The sequence below is a fragment of the Medicago truncatula genome, chromosome 8 (genome assembly GCF_003473485.1).
Source record: "Medicago truncatula cultivar Jemalong A17 chromosome 8, MtrunA17r5.0-ANR, whole genome shotgun sequence".
NCBI classification, from domain to species: domain Eukaryota; kingdom Viridiplantae; phylum Streptophyta; class Magnoliopsida; order Fabales; family Fabaceae; genus Medicago; species Medicago truncatula.
The window spans coordinates 9879764-9902679 of record NC_053049.1 but is presented as its reverse complement, the minus strand read 5'-3'; the positions used below and the strand labels follow the sequence as shown (position 1 = coordinate 9902679).

The 22916-nt window shown below is 31.7% G+C and overlaps 1 protein-coding gene across 1 annotated transcript; it reads right to left on the bottom strand.

Annotated features, from left to right (window-relative positions):
• Positions 1-9522: 9522 nt before the first annotated feature.
• LOC25500683 (importin subunit alpha-1) lies at positions 9523-12679 on the bottom strand. Its single transcript, XM_024772856.2, has 10 exons — positions 12634-12679; positions 12450-12479; positions 12268-12359; positions 12045-12176; positions 11766-11951; positions 11521-11684; positions 11363-11441; positions 10723-10851; positions 10183-10310; positions 9523-10073 (listed from the first exon to the last, which is right to left on the bottom strand). Exons 1-10 carry the CDS (start codon positions 12677-12679, stop codon positions 9695-9697), a joined length of 1365 nt encoding a protein of 454 aa, XP_024628624.2. The 3' UTR covers positions 9523-9694.
• Positions 12680-22916: the final 10237 nt, after the last annotated feature.

Genomic DNA, 22916 nt, shown 5'->3' with positions numbered 1-22916 from the left:
CGTTGAAGGAATTAGACTGAGTTGTTGCCCTAGCCGCTGCACTCGCGTCTCTCTATCTCACGATCGTAACTTCACTTAATTTTAATTTATTCTATTTAATTAAAGGAAATGTGTGTTTGCTCAATAACGGGTCTACGGCATGGCCTATTTAGGTCTGGTCTAGACTGACTTGTTTATTAAAAAGTTAGGCTTAGTTTCTTAAAAAACTTATTTAAGTAAACAAGTTGATTATAGGCTATAAGAAAAGCATACAAAGTCTGATATACCAACATATTTATGCATATCTATTAAAACTTGGATCGGATCCTAACTCCTGAATAATTCAAAACTGAAGTCTCAATTTATTTCCTATATTTTGATGTTGCAAAATTAAAATTTAGCTATTTTTTATTAGCTTTTGTTGATGTTTTGATTGATTTGAAACCAACTATTGATTCTAAACAAAACTTTAATTGTTAAGCTCGATGTTTCTAAACTTGTTGAGTTTAGACTTCTAATTAAAGGTTAGGTCATAAACCTCTGTCGGACGGTCTAGCCTGTTACAACTGTTAGAACTGCTACTTGCAGAGTTAAAAAAACATCTAAAGGAACCAAGGTAAATATATGAATTATCAAGTCTTTAGAGAGAAGCAACTTTGAAACCCCTTTAAAATTATTTGAGTTTTGATTCATATTCTTCATAGCAAATGGATTTCTCTATGGATTTGACTGCATATATAGTTATATTTGAGTCAAAAAGACAGCTAAAACGATGAAAAGCATGCAGACTATGATTTATTGGTTTTGAATTGAATAACAAGGGTTGTGAGAAAAAAAATAAAAATAAAAAGAAGAGATAATCGAGAATGATAACTGCTGGTGATAAAAATTGATAATCATGTTATATTAATGATCCAAACAAGTAATAAGTAATGAATGAATTGAGAATGATCGTATACCTAAAAAGAAGAAGTTATCTACTCGCCGCCGTACTAATGTCTCTCTATCTCGTTCTCTTCACGATTGGTTTTCGGTTTTGAACAAGAGTTAAATGTGTTTTGTTCATGATGGTACCCACTTTTTAATGTTATACATTAAAGAAGGACGAAAAACAAGCAAATTGTACATTGTAATTTATAGGGTCTGAAAAAATGACTAAAATCAAAATTAGCGGTACCACTTCGTTAAATTATATGAAGTAACAAAAAAGAGTAAAATGTGCATGCAAGGGGAGCTAATAGACTGCAAGTTTTTGAAACCCTTACTGTAGTTTGGTTGTTGTCAAACATCATAGTCAGTTAACTTTTCTATATATAGTCTTATGATTGCATATATAATTACTCCATTGCTTAAATTTTTCTTTTTGGATAAACAATGCAGGGAATGTCAAATGAAAAAGGTAATGAAGGAATTATCTTGCATTAGCTTTCAAATTTCGACCTAAGAAACAGCTTGAATTAGTTAAATATTTACACACGTAAGCGTTATAGCGGCACTACTGCCGGTGAATACAAATATTGAGAATGATCATCATATCATATCATATCATATAACAATGAGATTGAAGAAGAAGAAATGGAAGAAGCATTAGGAAAGAGTATTGATACCTTCGCTCACCGCCATCACAGATCGCAACTTGAGTGAACGGAGAATTGCATATCAAGAATATTTACACACTTACCTTAAGCACTTAGAATTGCATATTTACACACTCACCTTAGAATCCATCCAATTTATGGCCTTGTTTTTTTTGTTTTACTTTACAATTGTTTTAACACTCATAACTAGCTGCACATTCTTTTTCCATTAAAAGTAGAGACGTGTGTATATGGGTGTATATAGTATCTACTCAAGGATATTTTTTTCAATTATTAAATATAGATTTTTTGTTCCTTCAACGTTATACTTCACTTTCTTTTATATCAAACAATTAAAACAATACTCTCATTTTCTACTATTTTTCTTTCATCATACAATCTTTCCTTTCTCTATCTTTCCCTTCACTTTTATTCCCCAAACAAACACACCTTTAATTTTTTTATTTTTTTTTTACAAAACACACCCTTAATCTTATACTGTTATACACCACCACTTATAGTTATACTACACTATCACATTCTTTTTCATATATATATTTTTCTTTCATCATACAATCTTTCCTTTCTCTATCTTTCCCTTCACTTTTATTCCCCAACCAAACACACCCTTAATTTTTTTATTTTTTTTGGCTTAAATATGCAAACTGTCCCTGTAATTTGGGCTCATTTTGATTTTCGTCCCTGTAAAGAAAATAATTTTAATTACATCCCTGTAATTTTTTTTTAAAAAAAAATGTCCCTGGCCCCACTTCCCTAGTGATGTGGCATGGGTTTTGCCACGTGGCAGTTGCTGACTGTGTAACTTCTGCCATGTGGCAGTCCGCTTAATTAAAAAATTAATATTATTTTTAAAGTTTTAAAAATTATTTTTTTAATTAAAAAAAATATAAAATAAATTCAAAATTCATTAAAAAAAATCGAAAAAAAAACTGTTAAAATTAAATTTTTGACTTTAATTTTTTTTAATTTGAAAATTATATTTTTTCTTCATATTTTAAAAAAATCATTTCATTTTTTTTTCAGAAATTTCAGATTTTATAATTTAAAAAAAAAATTGAAAATTATTTTAGAAAATTATTTTAATTTTTTTCAGATTTTTTAAAATGTTTTATTTTATATTTTTAAATTAAAAAAAATAATTTTTAAAACTTTAAAAATAATTTTTATTTTTTAATCATGTGGACCGCCACGTGGTATAATTTGCCTAGTCAACAACTGCCACGTGGCCCAAAACGTTGCCACATCACCAGCGAAGTGGGGCCAGGGACATTTTTAAAACAAAATTTTTTTTACAGGGATGTAATTAAATTTTTTTTTTTTACAGGGACGAAAATCAAAATGAGCCCAAATTACAGGGACGGTTTGCATATTTAAACCTTTTTTTTTTACAAAACACACCCTTAATCTTATACTGTTATACACCACCACTTATAGTTATACTACACTATCACATTCTTTTTCATATATATATATATTTGCTCCTTACACTCTCACATTCAGTAATACTAATTCGTATACGCTCTCTCTCTCTCTCTCTCTCTCTCTCTCAAACACACACACACACTCGTTCCCCTCTCTCTCTCTCTCTCTCGCAATGGATAACCGTGGAAAACATAAGCGCGATGATGGTGACTCGAATAGACGCAGGAAAAATAGGAAAATTACCCTCTCTCCTCAGCGTTCAGACGGAGACGACGTAAGCTACGGTTCAAAAATCGTGAATCAGATGCTAGTTATAGCGGAAAATGTGATTGCATCGGTAAGGATTCTGTTATTTTGTTAAATCTTTGAAGATTAGGGTTCTCAATTTTCAATTTTGTTAAATCTTTGAAATTAAGGGTTTAATTAGGGTTTTAGGGTTTCTTATTATGCAAAACCCTAATTCAATTGTTCAATTTTGTTAATCAGGTTTTCAATTTATTATTAATTAATTGGACGTTGATTTTGGAATTTAGGATTTTTTTCATATGAAAACCTAAAATTGCCCTCATAATCTCTCTAATTTTCCAAATTTTAGTGTGCTTTTGATTTTGTGAAGTGTCTAATATTTTCCATTATCAGCAGGAAGAAGTTGCTCAAGAACTCGCTGAAGATGTTGCTCAGAAAGTCGCTCAAGAACTCGCTCAGGAAGTCGCTCAAGAACTCGCACAGGAAGTCGCTCAAGAACTCGCTCAGGAAGTCGCTCAAGAACTCGCTCAAGAACTCGCTCAGGAAGTCGCTCAAGAACTCGCTCAGGATGTCGCTCAAGAACTCGCTCAGGATGTCGCTCAAGAACTCGCTCAGGAACTCGCTCAGGAACTCGCTCAGGAACTCGCTCAGGAAGTCGCTCAAGAACTCGCTCAGGAAGTCGCTCAAGAAGTTGCTCAGGAACTTGCTCAAGATGTTGCTCAGGAAGTCGCTCAAGAACTCGCTCAGGATGTCGCTCAAGAACTCGCTCAGGATGTTGCTCAAGATGTTGCTCAGGAACTCGCTCAAGATGTTGCTCAGGAAGTCGCTCAAGAACTCGCTCAGGAAGTTGCTCAAGAACTCGCTCAAGATGTTGCTCATGAACTCGCTCACGAAGTCGCTCAAGAACTCGCTCAGGATGTCGCTCAAGAACTCGCTCAGGAAGTCGCTCAAGAACTCGCTCAGGAACTCGCTCAGGAAGTTGCTCAGGAACTCGCTCAAGATGTTGCTCAGGAAGTCGCTCAAGAACTCGCTCAGGATGTCGCTCAAGAACTCGCTCAGGATGTTGCTCAAGATGTTGCTCAGGAACTCGCTCAAGATGTTGCTCAGGAAGTCGCTCAAGGACTCGCTCAGGAAGTTGCTCAAGATGTTGCTCATGAACTCGCTCACGAAGTCGCTCAAGAACTCGCTCAGGATGTCGCTCAAGAACTCGCTCAGGATGTCGCTCAGGAAGTCGCTCAGGAAGTCGCTCAAGAACTCGCTCAAGATGTTGCTCACGAAGTCGCTCAAGATGTTGCTCACGAAGTCGCTTAAGAACTCGCTCAGGAAGTCGCTCAAGAACTCGCTCAGGAAGTCGCTCAAGAACTCGCTCAAGAACTCGCTCAAGATGTTGCTCAAGAACTCGCTCAAGATGTTGCTCAAGAAGTCGCTCAAGATGTTGCTCAAGAAGTCGCTCAAGATGTTGCTCAAGAAGTCGCTCAAGAAGAAGTTGCAGCTATACCAGATTTGCAGGAAACTGAGGCTGCGAACCCTAGTCGGTATAGGGTACTTTCTTAAACTTTGTAAATTTGACACTTTGTGATTTTGTGATTGTGCATGTAGTATAAAAATTTAGGTATGAACTATGATTCCCCAGTGAATGTGCATGTAATTTCAGAGTTTCCTTTACTTGGCCTGGCACTTTGTGACTGTGCATGTTATATAAAAATTTAGGTATGAACTATGATTTCCTTGTGAATGTGCGTATAATTTCATAGAGTTTCCTTTGTTCTTTATGCAAATTAAAATATAGATGAACATCACTGTGAACGTCACCTTCATCCGTGAATTTTCTAAAAACGATGTTATATATACCTCAAATAACCCTTCAAATATTCTGTGATTTTAAAGCAAGCTGGATTACTCCTTGGTGTTTCAATTTACTTTAATTGAAAATTGCAAATTGCAGATTCGAATTTGTCTGTATAAAAATGGTAGATTGTGTTTCGAATTAGATGGAATAATGAAAAATCGAGACTGAAATTGTATAAATAATAACTAGATAATCATGGATTTATATTTTTTTTTGGTTCACCCAACTGTTGGTCAATACTTGCGTACCACGCATGATATACCTTACTCACTCACCCTAGCCTTGGCGTTTGATTTAACTGATGTTTTATGTGTTTGGAATTGTGATAATTACTTTACATATAATGGGTGCAATTTTTTTCTTAGGGCTTAAATGAAGCATATGAATTAATGTATTTTTTATTTATTTTTATTTTCAGGCTGATGATAATGATTCAAAGTGATGGGTATTTGAGCTCTGTTGGAAGAAGATAGCAATAATTGGATTTGAAGCATGAAAAACTGTCATTTAGTGTTTTAAATTTTTTACCCCGTATATTGTTTTCTTGTACAGTTTCCTATGAATTGTATATTTTTTCTGGTAGAGTTTTTCTATGACTGCTTCCTGCAAATTTTAGCTCTAGCTTACGATATGTGGTCTGGTCTGAAGAGTAGATAGTGATGGTATCCAGATTTTTAAGCTTGAGCTTAGAGTCATGGCAATATCTTGACATGTGAATTCCTTTGACTATTCTTTTATATGAATATACAGTCTTATTGAAATAGTGCCTGATATGTAAAGTCTAATCATGGGTGTGTGATTTGAATCACATTTGGCACTAACATTTTTCTATTGTTTTCCCCTTCGAATCCCGTGAAGCACATTTATGTTTCATTTTAATTTTTCTGTGCGCTGTTTAATGTCGTTCAATTGATTCTTTTTATGGCATGTGCTCTTCAATGGCTATGTAGTATTCTTTGTTTGTTTTATCATATTTTTCTTTGTTGATTAATTTTTTTTTATGTTAAAAAATGGTTACCTCTTTTATTAACCGTAATAATAAATCAGTTATAAAAAATATTTATTGTTCACAATTTGACATCCTAGTACTTTTTATCGACAATGGTATATTAGTACTTAAAACAATATTTTGTTGATGATATCACCAACACTAGGACCATCTCAATCATTAAGCAAGTAAAACTCTTGTTACTAAAATTTTATACATCAAGAAAGACTAATGATATTTGAACAACCATTTGCTAACAACTTTCATGATAACCTCCCTTTTCTCTCTTTTCATTGGTTAAAAATAATGGAGAGAGAAAAATGAAGAGAAAATAAGAATATAATGTAAATATGAAAGAGAAAATTGTATAAAAATTATTAAAAAAGTTGTACAAATATCATTTCTCTAAAAAAAAATATGTACATGGAATAGGAGCTCAATCCCTTTCTAATAAAATAAACTACTTTATTTATCCCTTGAATCCTACGTCGAAAGTAAGCTTGTATACTTGCATAAGTCCAACATCGAACATTTTACGGACAATAAAAAAATTTATCAGCATTTTCAACTCTTGCAAAATTCTCCATCAGCATTCTTAATCTTTATAAATGCTAGAGGAAAATGTTCTAAAGACTAAAATGTGTGATTTTTTTTGTAGAGACTAAAAACGTAATTCTGAATATTGATATGGAATATTTACTAAATTAACCTTAATTTTTATAAGTAATGTTTTTAAGCCTTTTTTTTTTTGAGAAAAAAAAAACATCTGCCAACCGAGCATGTTCACAATAACTAAATTATCTCTTTTAATGTTAAAGATTAATTATCACTTTTAAGATGTTAAAGATTAAATAGATGATTTTCCATATATTCTAAATATTATATTGACGAATTTCATATACTTTAAGAATTATTTGTTATATTTATATAGGTAAAGAAATATTTTAAAAACCAAAAAATGGTCAAATTGACGAGACCTTTAGACAAAAGTTCAATAAGTTGAATCGCAATTGAACTGGACAAAAGTTGAATCGTAATTGAACTGGATAAAAATGGTCAAATTGACGAGACCTTAAAGAATTATGAACTAACTCTCAGTGGTCGTTTGATTGACCGCCTTCCTTATCCGTAAGGATAAGTAGACGGTGTGCAAGACTAGTTTGTTGCTTTGGTGAGTTGCCTGAGGAAAGCTCGGAGCTTCCTCGTTTACTGCTTTTTTTTTTCGGAGTCTAGTGTGTCGGCTCTGATTTAGGACGTCTTTATGTTTGGAGTCTTATGACTATTTATTGTTTTATGACTCAATTGTTGAGATGAGACTTTATATTTGGTGATGTAGTATGATTTCGATGACATGGTTATTTGGAGATGTATTATTATACACAGTTGTGATGATGTTTTATTCCGCTGCGATGTTTTGAGAAAATTGTTATTTATGCATGCTTGGTGACTTATTGAAGAAGTAACATCTAGATTCTTAATATGCCGTATCTTTAGCGTAATTTATCGCTTTTAGAGTTTAGGGTGTTACAATATTGACCCAAAAAATTTACATTGTATCTTACAATATGTATCTTTACTCTTACCCAATCACTCAAAATGTCGCCTTTGTCCTTTTTATCGTTTAAATTTTTACACATTCATTTTCTTACGCTCAATGACTTGTTTATTATTGATTCTCTAGATGGGTGATACCTAGCGCCCAAGTAGTTTTGCGATAATTTTAGACACTATACAAGTTGAAAGTTAGTCTTATGCAGGAGTTCAAAAAATTTACATAAAAAAACGCGATTGAAGAGTTTTTAGAGACAAAGTGACAATTTCAACCCTCGGAGTCAAGATTGGATAGTTACATTTCGAAACAATATTCTTAAAATTTGATGGTAACAAAGTATTTGAGATCAATTAAATACTTTGATGTTTTTTGTTGTGTGCAGGAAGATAATCGAAGGAGAAGTCAATCATTTGCCCTTAAAGACAAACACATAATATCAACAGAAAGCTTTATGCTCCACATAAAGTCAATGTTTAATAGACTCGAAACCATCGTATGTTGACAGATTTGAAGAGAGACTTTATGATAAAAAAAAAAAGAGCCAACACTATATGGTCAATCATCTGTGGATCACACAACCTTCTATACTAAGACGGTCCTCTAGACCAAGGCGATGCTCTGAACTTCAACCAAATGCAACACATTTTTTTACGAATAAGGAAAGCAAGCATTGAATTGCATACATAAGGACTTAACTTTTAAGTGCATCAGTAGTGAAGATAAATGTGAAAATAAGTCAATTGAAATCAAGGGAAGATTACACTACAATCAAGCATCAAAGGACAAAAATCTTTAGCAACATAACTATTTCAAATCCCCTTATATAAAGGAAAGGCATATGTTGAAGAAGATTACAAACTTATAAGTTGTATATACATATGCTCTCAACCTAACCTTGTCTAAAAACATTCGTAGTAGTAGATCGCATGTGGTCATGACGTGAACATTGTTACGGAACTAGATCTTCCCATATGCGATAGTATATTTTTGAAGTAACAATATCTAAAAAAAAATAACGATATTTAGAAATATTGAAAATGAGTTGAGATAACAAAAAAAAATTGCTAGTCATAATTTTCTCTAAACAAATGTACTATTGGTTAAAGACCTGAGACGTGGAAAATAAATGTTGGAACAATGACATCACATATTTACCAATAGATAGAGAGGTAATCAACAAAATATCCGGTATCAACCAAGAACATGGAAAATGAGAAAGAACACACACACACATGGAAAATGAGATAGATAACTAAAATATTAGTGACAACTGACAAATCATCAAAATCGATTGGATACTAATGAAAACTCAAAATATATAAAACAAGAGGACCAAAATAATAGATTTAGATATGGCTTATTAAAATTTCGATTAAATAAAAATAGAGACCAAAACTACATTTAAGGCTTTATTGTTTTATTTATTTCCATGCCACTTTCATTTCATCTGTACCTTCAGCATGAGCATCTTGCAACTTAAAAATCAGACCGAGAACATGTAGTTCCGATAAGTGGTAGGAAAGATTTGCATAAAACATAGTTTAGTTTCAATTCACCGTTGTGGATAAGATAAGCAACTTAGTCGTTGGTGTTTGGAAATTTTATCAATGGCTAATTACATTGAACAATTAGTTTTTATATGCATGCTTAAAAAACAAGTTTGAAGTTTCCACGGCAATTAGTTTTCCTCGGAAGTCTACTGCCAAAGTTTTCCTTGGTAATTAACTGCAGCCGGTTCCGTAATTCGGCAGTTAACTGCCGAAGGTATTTTGGTATTTTACATGTGTTTCTCGGCCAAATAACATGTGTATACAGCAATTTTCTTTTGTTATTTAAATGAAAACTAATATTACACAAAAGTTAATTAGGAAATAAATAAATTTACAAAGAAAACATTGTTGATAATGTGCGTTAGCGCATTAAAAAAAAAAAAATAGAGGACAGACAGGCACGAGAATGGCCATCTTACACACTAGTTACCAATAAAAACTACAACTTAATAAAGGATAGAATCCAAGCTGCATCAAAGAAACCACTCGTCACGTTCCTTGCAACAATGGTCACATTCTGCTGAAATTGAATCCACCAGATGGGACAGGAAGGTCACTGCCTCTAAAGTTAAAACCAGGTTGAGAACCATTGCCTGGAGATGGCGTCTCACCTTCATCTTCCAACCAATATGTCTCAAGAATTTTGACAGCCTTCCCATAAATTTCATAGTTGTCATGACTCTGCAAGTTTTCAATCTTTTCCAATCCCTCAGCGTCCTCTATCATCAGAGCATACAAGTTGACATCTCCTGTGTAACCGGGGTTTTTCCCCGCTTCTCCAACCTTCAGAAAATCCTCAAGACATTGTAAACAGACAGTAACAATTTTTGGATCAGAGCAAACAAGCAAATCACACAGAGGCTTAATGCAACCCTGGCTCGCCAAATAACTTGTAACAACAACAACATTTGGTAAGTTAATATGTAAACACTCGATGCGGCCAACATGAAGCAAAGCCAGAAAATAACAATTTAAAAAAAAATAAAAAAATCACGTACTCGATTTGCTCATGGGTACTGCCAGATGTAGCATTAGAGAGTGCCCATGCTGCTTCCTTTAAAGTGTCAAACTCCGCATTTTGAAGAAGATTGACCAGAGGGGCAATCAGACCAGCTTCAATAACAGCCTGCATCATACACATAAAAGGTAGAGTTCAGACGGCCTTTTCGAAAAATAAAACAACTAAAATTCACATACCTGGCAGTAAAATGCAAACAAAACTCAAGACCCAGCCCAAAACAGAAAACATAAAGTAAATAGTCAATCATCATAACACAACCCCTTCGGTGATGTATTTACAGCAAAATGGAAACTAAGTCACCTAACAATCCAACTATTACTTTGATTGGTGTAACCAGAGAACTAAATATATCATCAACAAGACTACAATAGTTATTATTGCACAACATCTCCATGTTAAACAACATGTAGTTTCAATTTATATGCATGTGTACCCAGGCATCAAACTTGAAGAAAAGCATAAGCAATAAAGAAAATAACATTGCACCTTATCAAAAAGATGGGATTTATTAGATTACCTGTATCTGCTCTCTGTTTCCAGCTGTAATGTTTGATATAGTCCAGCAAGCTTCTTTCCTAATAGTTTCCTCGTGATTATGGGTCAACAGGCTCAAAAGGCATGGGAGTGAACCATGATCGAGAATAGCCTGACAAAAAGAGTCCCACAAAATCAGGTAATTCTCACAAGTGACACATGAGATTGACATAATACAAGGGGTGAGAAGAGACTAGAAAGATTGATGTTAAGAAATAAATAGTAGTGAATCACCAACAATGACTAGTAAGTATAACTTTTTGTTCTACCCAATACAATTTCACAACCCCTCGAAAAAACAAAATTGACTCCTCAAGACTAATATTTCAAAAAATTGTCGATCAAGCTTCAACAACCACGTACTATAGCATTTGTCAAAAGAAGAAAAGAAAAAAAAGAAAAAACATGTACTATAGCATTTTTGGTGTTTTCTATTAATCAAATTAGACTCTTACAAAACTTACCTATCAATAGTTTCAGGTTATAATATTTCAAATTTTAATTTTACTTTCAAAATAACTAACACAAGACTAATTAGTACTTTGCTCATTAAAAGTTAGATTTAATTAGAAATAATTGGGTAGCAACTAATTGAAACAATCCACAACCAATTATGACATTACCTGAGTTTGCATGTCGTCTCCGCCAACAATATTTCCCAATGTGCGAAGTGCAGGAATCACCACTGAAGGAGAAGGGTTCCTTCAAAACATGCACATGCATTTAGAGCCAAATTAATAAATAATTGAAACAGAGCAGGGATAGAAGAATTGGTACTTACAAAAGGAGCTCCACCAGTCTGCCACATACACCTGCCTCGATCACCGCTTGGATTTTGTCATTTGTTCCATCAGAAAGATATGAGAGTGCCCAGCATGCATCTGCCAGGACTTCTTCATCATTGGAAAAAATCAAAAGCTCGAGAGTGGGAAGTGCTGGCCTCAACTGTCCATAAAAAATCTAGTATTAATACACAAATAAAGGTCTTTTTAAGGGTTTTTTTAATTCAACAAAAACAACAACTACCTGCTCAAACAGGGGTTGCGGTTTGCCCCTACAAAAGTTTGACAGGGTTCGCGTTGCAATTCTCAGCATAGAAATATCTGCTAGCTCATTCAAGTGGGATAACAGCGGGATCATGGCACCATGACTGAGAACAAGATAACGGCAACTAGGGGAATCACAGGCAACGTTTCCCAACGCCCACGAAGCCTACAATTTCAGAGTTTTAGTGTTCAGCAGTAACAAAAAAAAAAAGGAGAATCCAAGTTCTGTTGCTATTAGATTTTAGTATAATAAATATACCTCGTGACGAACAGCAACACTAGGTGAACTGAGTAGGTTGACTAGTAATGGTACAGCCCCATGATCAATTACAACCTTAGTGTTCTCAGAAGTTCCACCTGCTATGTATGCGAGTATCCAAGCAGCAAAAAACTAAACAAACAAAATAACAGAAATATCCAATCAATCAAAACAGAGTTTCACTACACTAGATAAATTTCCAATAGACAATTTTGAAACAAACCTGGCGTTGAGGAAAATCGTCAATAACTAGAAATTCAACAAGACGAGGAACAGCATCAGATTGAATAAGTTCATCAATCGTAAAACTGGGTGCTACAAAACAAAAATCAAAGCTTTAACACTTCCGAAAGAAACAAAGCAACACAGTATGCATTAAAATCATGAAAGAAAATCAACAGTTACCCTTCGAAAGAAGCTTCTGAAAATCAAAATCTTACTTATTAAAGCTTGTCTGGTCAAGCTATTGTTTACCCTAATTCTAAACCTAATATTTCCCTCCACTAAACAAGCATTAAATCCTCTAAAGTGGTTTTCCTTATCAGCATTCCATCAACAATTCAATTTTTCATCCCACACATTTCTTAACCTACCAATCCATTGTATCCACTACTGCAATTAAGGAATCCAATCATCTGTATCGGTTACTCCACAATCATGTGCCATTTTCAAATCCAGCAGCCCTTTTGTTTTCCCAACATGCCAATTATGCTCCCTATGCATCTAAAAACTCAACCGGCCCCTTTCCCATGTCCATCCCTGCAGTATATATATGTATGTTTACATAACAGATTCATTTGCAGTTTCTAAACAAAATCCTTCAAAAACATAATATTCACTTCCCTTTTTATATAATGGTTGATCGTCCTCTAACTGCGTTGTTGACCTACCATTGCCTGACCCGTATTTACATGCCAGATTTGTTGTGTAGGGTTAACCGACCGATTAATTTACCTACTTTTGTCCCCCTCATTAGATTCAACATTGATAGAACTGCGGTGCCTACTCCTGTCCATGGTGTGTTTCCTGCATCTGTTTATGATTCGTAATTGGAGGTGAGTGGAAACGAATGGTCGATGCAAGAAAAATTCAGCAGGGCGACTACCTGAAAATCGATGCTCCAGCTCCTGCAAAGAACATGACTCTCTATTTCACTCGTGAACGTGTTTGAGGAATACATTAAGAATTACCCATAATCCAAAAACTGTATGCAGATAATTTTGACGTAGTTAAGGATTGGATAAAATATGAAAATGTTTTTATCAGCTCCGTTAGTTATGAGTTGTTTTGCTTTTTAATCATACTTATGTCAATCCAAAAGGTTATATGAAATGTCAGCTTTGTGAATTCTATTTTTTTTTTTTTTTTTATGTATTTTTTGTTTGTCATTAGTTTGTGTTGAAATCAAATTTGCAATTTCCATAATTAAATTAGAAACCATTATATTTGGATTCTACTACACTTGATCATTGTTTCAAATCTTGGTGTTATCAAACGTTTTGGATAGCTCAATTCAATCAAATGGTGCATTATCAAATTAAAAATATAACTCAGTCATTTACTCTTATGTAAAAAAATTAAAGACAATCTAAAATCAGGCAAATATCATCAAAATTGATTTCTATACTTTAAATGTATTCAGGCAAATATCATCAAAATTGATTTCTATACTTTAAATGTATTCAGGCAAATATCATCAAAATTAATTTCTATACTTTAAATGTGAAATTGTAGTCTCACAAATTGAGCATTGACCGCCTCTATCATCGGCCAAATAATTATTATCATGATTTGCAAGTCTAAAATTTCGTTAAATGCATTTAATACTTTGGTTTTCCAAAACAACATTTCACTCAGAATTTTGGTTTCAAATCAAAGGTTTCCCATGGCTCACGTCACCAATTACTTCCATGTTTTACTCAAGACCTTAATTAGAAGCATAAAACCAAAATAGTATAGAAATATAACACATTTAGTCCCTTAACTTAATTTCTGGTAACAATTTAATCCTTTATCTTTTTTTCATTTCAATATGGTCCTTTTTGTCCATTTTCACATACATTTTCAAGCTTTAAATTAAATATTCTTATGCAAACATAGATAAAGATCATAGATTTGAAGACTGAAAGACCATAAGAAAATAAAATCATGAATTTTAAGCTTAAAAGTTCATATGTAAATGGATCAAAAAGGACAAAATTGAAATGAAAAAAAGATAAAGGACTAAACTGTTACCTGAAATAAGATTAATGAACTAAAAGTGTAATTTTGCCTAAATTATTTTTATTCCTGTAAAGTTTTCATACACCAATTATATATAAAATGAATAATTTACTGTGCATATTCATTGGCATATAGAGTTATCAAAATAAATTATATTCATCAAGTAAAATTTTGAGGTTTTTTTTTTTTGGTGATACAAAATTCTGAGTGTTTTTTTTTTTTTGATTGAAATTTTTGAGTGTTTATGAATGCCGAATAAAAATATTGTTGGTTTCAAATAGATTGTTGGAAAACTCATACTATATTAGTTTTTTTTTTTTTTTTTTTTTTTGTGGTTAACCTATATTATAATTTTATTTAAAGCAAAAGAGAATTATTAGTACTCAATCATTAACAGAGGTTCCATATATTGTTTTTATTTTGTTTTGATTGGTACAATACGTTCCATATTTTCATTGGAAATTAAAATGCACATTGGAACTATTTCTGACAAATTAATTCATGGTGGATTGCCATTGTAAATTATTCTTTTTGGTCTATTGAAAATTGTTTTTTAAACTAGATATCAAAATAAATGATTTATCAGTTAAACTTTTGGTGTTTTTAAATGCCGTCCAACATATTGTTTATTTCAACATATACTTCAATTTAATAATTTTTTTTTCTATGGTGAACCTATATTATATTTTTATTTAAAGCAAAATATAATTAATTTGGGCTTAATCATTATCAAGCATTCCAAATGTTCTATTAGAACTTAACATGCACGTTGGAACTATTTCTTTCAAATTAATTAATGGTGGATTGCCATTGTAAATTCTTATCATATGTCTATTGAAAATTGTTCTTTAAATTAGTGGAGCCACATTGGATTCTGCACAATCAAGCTACAATATTACCCACAGCCATATTATAGTTTCAATATACCTAAATAAATGTTGACTGCTCCTCTTTTTTTGGACGACACTTATCTAAAATCAGACTATAAGTACGTAATATTGTTTTTACAAGAATATATTTGAGTTATGATACCCCCTACACAAAACAAGCAGGTACCGATGTAGTGGACGATGTTCATACTCCGGAATTTCTAAATACAATTGTTGCCTCAGGACTTCCTAATCATAAGTTGCGCTTGAAAGCGGGAGTACCAGTGATGTTGTTAAGAAACATAGATAAGAGTTTAGGATTGTGCAATAGAACTAAATTGGTTATTACAAGGATGGGTAGATTTGTTCTTGAAGGGCAGGTGATATCTGGCAGTAATATAAGTGATAAAGTGTTTATTCCAAGGTTATCCTTGGAATCATCTGATACAAGAATACCATTTAAGTTTCGAAGAAGGCAATTTCCATTGGCTGTTTCTTTTGCAGTGACTATTAACAAAAGTCAAGGCCAGTCTCTTAAACATGTGGGAGTTTATTTGCCATCGCCTGTTTTTTCTCATGGTCAATTGTATGTGGCATTGTCAAGAGTTACTTCAAGAGAAGGTTTGAAGATTTTAATATCTAATGACGATGGTGAAGACGATTGTGTAACGTCTAATGTGGTTTATAGAGAGGTTTTTCGTAATCTTTCTTAATCTGTGTCATTTGTATGACTGAACAAATTTATAGTCTTTTTTTATTTGTATGAATGATGTAATATACTATCTTTTTTTACCGTCTTTTTATTTGTATGAATGATGTAATGCACTATCTTTATTACTGTACTAATGACTTATTGCTATGAAGACTTCTACAAATTTCAATATTATTGTCGGTTTGTACAATCTATATGACCCGTGCGGCGCACGGGTCGGCGTTCTAGTTAACTATTGTAGGAACACTCTCGAAATGCAACAACATCGACATATCCTAAATTGATGGTTACTTTTCACGCTTACTTTTACGATTTGCGAAACCCTAATTTACGATTGAGAATTGTGCGAAGGGATTTTGAGAGAGAAAATAAATAGGTCTATTGAGAATTACGATAGGAAGGGACTTTTTATCTCTGCACGCTTAAAAAGGCGTGTGTGTGTAACAAAAAAAAATTTAAACGAAAGAGAAAATAAACGTGAAAAGATTGAGATGGTTTTTATTCAATGAAAACAAACTAAATTATTTTTAAAAAAATATGTGATTTTTATTTCGATAAAGAAAATAACTCCTTTCAATTCATTTGGTTCGACTTTTTCACAATTAAAAATACCCTTAATTTTCAATACAAATAACACATGTAACAAATTGATAAGAATAAATTTAAATGTAACAAATAGATAAGAATAAATTTTAATATTAAAAAATATAACAAACACGATATAATAGGGTTATTTAATTAAGGTCAAATACATCTAAATCATCATCATCATCCTCTAAAATGACTTGTTTGAAACGACTCAAAAACTAAAAGGACTTGTTTGAGACTTTTGAAACTTAAATGACTTGTTTGAGACTTTTGAAACTTAAAGGACTGCTTTGGGAAAAACGAAAAACTTAAAGGACCTTTAGATGCATTTGACCTTTAATTAACCAAGTTTAATAAAAGATTACTTGTATTAAATAATAGAAAATATATAGTTATGTGTAACAGCAATTGAATAGGGTTAGTCTTCAACACGCATGAAATGAAATCAACAATAAACTATAACATCAAATAAGAATATACAACCATCATCAAGGAATTGTGCTAAAACATTTCTTTTTAGTTCAAAATATTCATCACACTAAAATATACTATAAGAACAAGCACAAAACCCAAGACTCAATGTTGATGCAGATGCATGAAATGCAAATAGACCATGATCCGGATATCGCCCCAATTGGCATAATAGTTTTAATCGTCCCATTTGACATATAATAAGGAATCGCCCAATTTGGCATATAATAATAATCGCCCCATTTGGTGTAACACCTCGATTTTTAATATTAGTTTATTAATATTATTTTTAGATAATATTAGTATTAATGCTATTATTAGTATTGGTTATTAGGTAGTATTAATTTAAATATTCATATTTATTGGAAGAATAGGAAAGGAGAAAGTAAATGGGTTGGTTAGTCAGTTAAAGAGTGAGAGAAAATAATGTTTAGGAAGAAAATAGAGTTTTTAGAGAGAATAAGAAAGTAGAGAGTGAACGGAGGTGAATTAGTAAAATTGGTTAGAAAAGAGGTGTAGTTAGTGAGCTGAGTAGTGTTTTAGTTATTTAAGCAGAGGAGAGTGTCAATAGCAAGACAGTGTAGTTACTGAAAGAATAGTAACAAATTCGAGAGGTGCAGCTAGGAATCTTTAGTAACAAACTTAGCTGAAAGATTAATAACAAATATAGAGGAAATATAGTAATCTAAAAAGATTGGTAACAAACTCAATTACAACTTATAAATAGAGAAAAGAATTGGAGAAGAAGGGTTACCGAGAAAGAGAGAAACAAAGCGGGAAAAGAAAAACTAGGGTTATGGAAAGAAGAGACAAAGAGGAATAGCTAGAAGAACCTAGGGTTATGGAAATCATCAATTCTACAAACTAGAGGTATGGGGGAGTTTCTATTTACCATAAGGGTTGTGTAATCATGTGGATGGCGAAGGATTGTTAATTTTTCATTGCTTTCTTATTATCTATGATTAAATTTATGTCCTTTTGTGTTTGATTATTATCTATGATTAAATGTTTGATTTTCGTTTATGAATTGTGATGTTATATGATTGACGCCTCTCCATGTCATGTTTATCTTTTAGAATTGTTATGCTATATTTATGTTTAATTATATGTTGATGCCTCTGCTATGTCACTAACTTGTTTATATATCGGATTTAAAGTGTGAATAATGTTCTAAATTGTTTATTCATTTATTTATCTATATGACGAGAACCATCATAAGGATTGTGTACTCATGTGGGTAGTTAAGGGTTGTTAATTTATGGTTTCTTTAATTCTTTTGATGATTATAAGCCAAGTTCGTACTCTAATTCATTACTGTAATTACCTATTTTATTTTTGGCTCTGATTGAATCATTAGTTCCTAACTTATGCATAATGATGATGTTTGTACGATGACTTATATTTTTCTGTATCTTTGATTAAATATGTTTAATAAGGGAACGTTAAATATTCACCAAAAAGTGGCATGTATATGTTTTAATTTTGAAGATCCTTTCGGTAGAGAGTCTTGAATCTGTATTTACTTGTAGAGAGTGAGATATTTTTGATAATTCATAAAACAAACCTGATGATACAAGTAGAATACTAATCCAATCTATTATGTATAATAGCATCAATTATTTGATATTCATTGGTTCCTTCGTGTTACATAACTGGATTCTTGAACAATGTTTTTTTTATTCAAATTTTTGGATAGAACCTCAAGATATTTTCCAATTTAGAATTTAATTTCTTATTAGTATTTGTATTAACCCTTGCCCTTTTAAACTAAAAACGGATACTAAATTGATTGTTTCTAATTTTATTTGATATCAATTTCATCTTTATTTAATTATTGAATTTGATAAGATGAGTAATTGATGTATTATTTATTTATGTGTAAATAATAAAATATTTGATGATGTGTTTATATAAAGATGTGCTATTTGAAGATGTGTGATTTAAAGATGTGTTATATAAAGATGTAATATTTGATGATGATGCTATTTGAAGATGTGTTATATAAAGATGTGATATTTGATGATGATGCTATTTAAAGATGTGTATTTGTCGAGTCATTTAAAGATGTGCATTTGGTAAGTCATTACTTGGTGTTCATGCATTCATGGTCAGTCCGATTTAAAGATGTGATTTAAAGATGGGGGATTAATCAGTAACATAACTCTGATATCCAAAACCGGTACCACATGCATATAGAGTCGAGTTAGAGACATTGCATACATAACTGTAGGTCTATTTGAAGATGTGTAATTAAATGATGTGATATTTTAAGATGTTTAAGTGTTTAAAGATGTGATATTCAATGACGTGCTTCTATATGATTATGTGTGAATGATTGTATTTTATTAATATCTACTTGATATTCTTAAATGTTGTTGATGCTTATATGTTATTATGAGATGTTGATTGATGCCTATTTGATTTTTATTAAATGAAATTTTATATTTAAATGTGAATGTTATCTGACTATGATGCATATACGTCTAAATGTAATTGCTGTGTTCTTTTATCTGAATCTATACATGTGTTTATGCATCTCTTATGTTGAATATATTCTCACCCTCTAGTGGCGGGTTAGGCGCCTGCACCCTTGTGGTGTAGATTTGCAGGAAGAAGATCTTAGTAGCAGTGAGTCTCGAAGGATGGCGTTGGAGCCTTCTCCTTTTTGTGTATTTGCTTTTGGGAGTCTTTACTTAGTTGATGCTCTGATTTGTGACACTAGGGATTGAGGATTTATTTTATTTTAGACTAGGCTTTAAAAATCTTTTGAACTCAGTTTTGATTTGGAACTATAAATGTGAAAAATCACTTTGATGTTATGAGAACTTTTCCGCTGCGATGTTTTTAATTTAAATGAAGTATGTTTATTGAAGAAGATGTGTAACACCCTTTCATGTTTAATTCTTTTTAATGTATTTTTATTATAAAATAATATGTGGATTTTTAGGGTGTTACATTTGGCACTTAAAAAACCATTAAAATAATAATAATTGTCTCACTTGGCACTCAAAATTCCATTGAATAATAATAATCGTCCTTTTTGGCACTCAAAAATCCATAGCATAATAATAATCGCCCCAATTGGCACTTAATAATCCATCAAATGCAATAATATGCATGCTATGTAAATTACAATTTTTTATGACTCTTGATCGACATAATTTAAGAATTTCACATCATCACTAAAACTTCATAATTAGTAAACTTTAACGCAACCGCATACGCAACGAAAATCACTTTAACTCAACAACATTTCTCACTGCACAAATAAGAAAACATCAAGATTTACACATTCATCAAATCACATACTTTAACAAAATTACAACTACAAGAAAATTAATAAAACATAGTAAATCTTTTCACTCATCCATTGAATCGATAAGCATATCAAATTTAAGATCATAATCTATTATTTTCATTCAAAACATGATCAAGACTATAGCCCTTACCTTAAACTTTTTTTTTCTTTCCAAACTCTAGCAAGAAACTCTAAAGACTCACGCTGAAGGTTGCAAGAAGATTTATGTTTGAACCTTCAATGAAAAAATAATCATAATCAGAATAAAAGGAAACGGGGTTGATAGAGAAAGAACTATTTAAAATATTATACATTGGGTATGTTTGGATAGTAAGAGGAAAGAAAGAATAAGGAAAGAATGATGAAGGAATGAAAGTTAAAGGAAAGTAAGATAATTTTTGAATTGTTTGGAATAAGTGAAAAAGTGAAAGAAAATAAAGATGTATATCTAGTAAATGACAAAAATATCCTAGTTAATGTATTTATTATTTAATTAATATAATATGATTATATTTACATATTAATAAATAAAAATTTATGTACTCCCTCCGTTTTAAAATGAGTGTCGTTTTAGTCAAAAAAATTGTTTCAAAATGAATGTCACTCACAGTTTCCAATGCAATAATAATTTTTTCTTTTCAATTATGCCCTTCAATTAATACTATGTTACACTACTTCCAAAGTATTATTTTTTCTTTAATGAAAAATAAATCAATAGTTGATTAGGATAATTTCGTAAAATTGCTATGACATTTGACCACTTTATTCCATTTCTTAATCTGTGTGCAATTGGTTAAAGCGACACTCATTTTGAAACGGAGGAAATATACAGTTGTAGATATGATATCATATATAATATTATGTAGTACTTTTTTCAAGAGATACATATAATATCATATTATACTATTTGACCCTTATTTATATGGATAAAGATGGAAAACCAGTCCTTTCCCACCTTTCCGCGCAGTAGTGGGTGGAAACATTTCCATGGATGGGTCCCGTAATTCTTTCTTTCCTTTCTTATCTTTCCTTTGAAACAAACCATGGAAACTTTCTTAGTTAACGTGCTTTCTGTCCACAGCCTATCCATCCTTAATCTTTCTTGCGAATCAAACGCAGCCTTAGAGATGATAGACATGGATGGTTTTGTAGAACTAGAATAGAGTAGCACATTAATCCTTTATTAAAACAGAATAGGATTGGGAACCAAAGTATAGGGACAATGGATTTCAACATTGTATCACAAAATTCAGGGTGAAAATTCAGTTTGCAATAATGCAACAAGTATAAATATTTTACTATTGCCTTTCACAAGAATGTCATTTGATACATGTTCTATTTGCACATGTATGTCCCTCCCTTACCCCTCTTAGCACTTTGATGTATCAAGGTATGCAAGAAACTTGGTACATGAAAATGAAATTTGTACTGGTCTGTGGACTCCAGGGAGTACAACAGCTCTATCATTATTCAATTTTGTTGCTGCATTTTAGCATAACCTAAATAAAATAGGCATATATTATATTATATTATATTTAATTTATAAAAATTATGGTGAAAAAGACATGAAATGTGTTTTTACATGAGTAATAATGGGTACATATTATCTACCAAAATAAATAAATAATGGGTACATATTGCTCTGCAACAAACTGATTATGTGTCGCCTCCTCATTTGTTTTTTTGCAAGTTTTGATTATACTGTACAATTCCATGTACACAATACAGCTCAACCTAATAGAAGTATTGGATCACACATATAGCAAAAAAATCCTAAATTCGAAACGATAATTATTGTAACCAAGGACATATTATTGTCACATTACTAAGCATTAACTAGCATTTCCATTACTATATCATTCCATGAATCAATTGGTCCCGGTAAACACCGATGTAAGCAATCATTCTCAACTTTAGCAAATAGGCAATAACTCCTCTGAAATTAACAAAACTTCAATTATTTCCTAAAATTGCACAACGTTAATCAATTTACCCCATCCGTCAAATTCTTTTCTTAGTTAACATGACGTTTTGCAAATACCTCCCATGAAATTTTGCACTTATGTGCAAAATGCCCCCTAAACTTAAAAATTTATATATTTTTTTCTTATCCTTAAAAGTGACTGCATTATCACTGAATTGTGGAGCATATTAGCTAAATTTTGACGATATACAACCATGCACCCTCCGGTCACTAATATAAGCAAACGTTTGATTTTTAGATTCATTCATTAAATAACGTATGTAGTCTTTATTATAGACTACATACATAATTTAATGAATGAATCTAAAAATCAAACATTTGCTTATATTAGTGACCGCAGGGTGTATATTTAACATTACTTAATGCATGTTTGAAATTACTTAATTATACTTTAAAGATTTAATGAAGAAATATAGCCTTGGTACATTCCACAACACACAAAAGAAAACATGAAAACATAGAAATATAAAGGCTTAATTGCACTTTTGGTCCTCTATTTTTTCAAAAGTTCTGATTTTAGCTCCCTAACTAATTAAAATACAAAACAACCCTCTATGTATTGGATCTTTGGCAGTTTTGGCCCCCAAGACCAATTTTGACTTGGCACCCACGTCACTTAATTTTTTTAATTATAAAATAAAATAAAAATATTTTTTAAATAATTAAAAAATAAAATTTTAAAAATAAAAAAAATATTTTTTAATTACAAAAATAAAAAACTTATTTT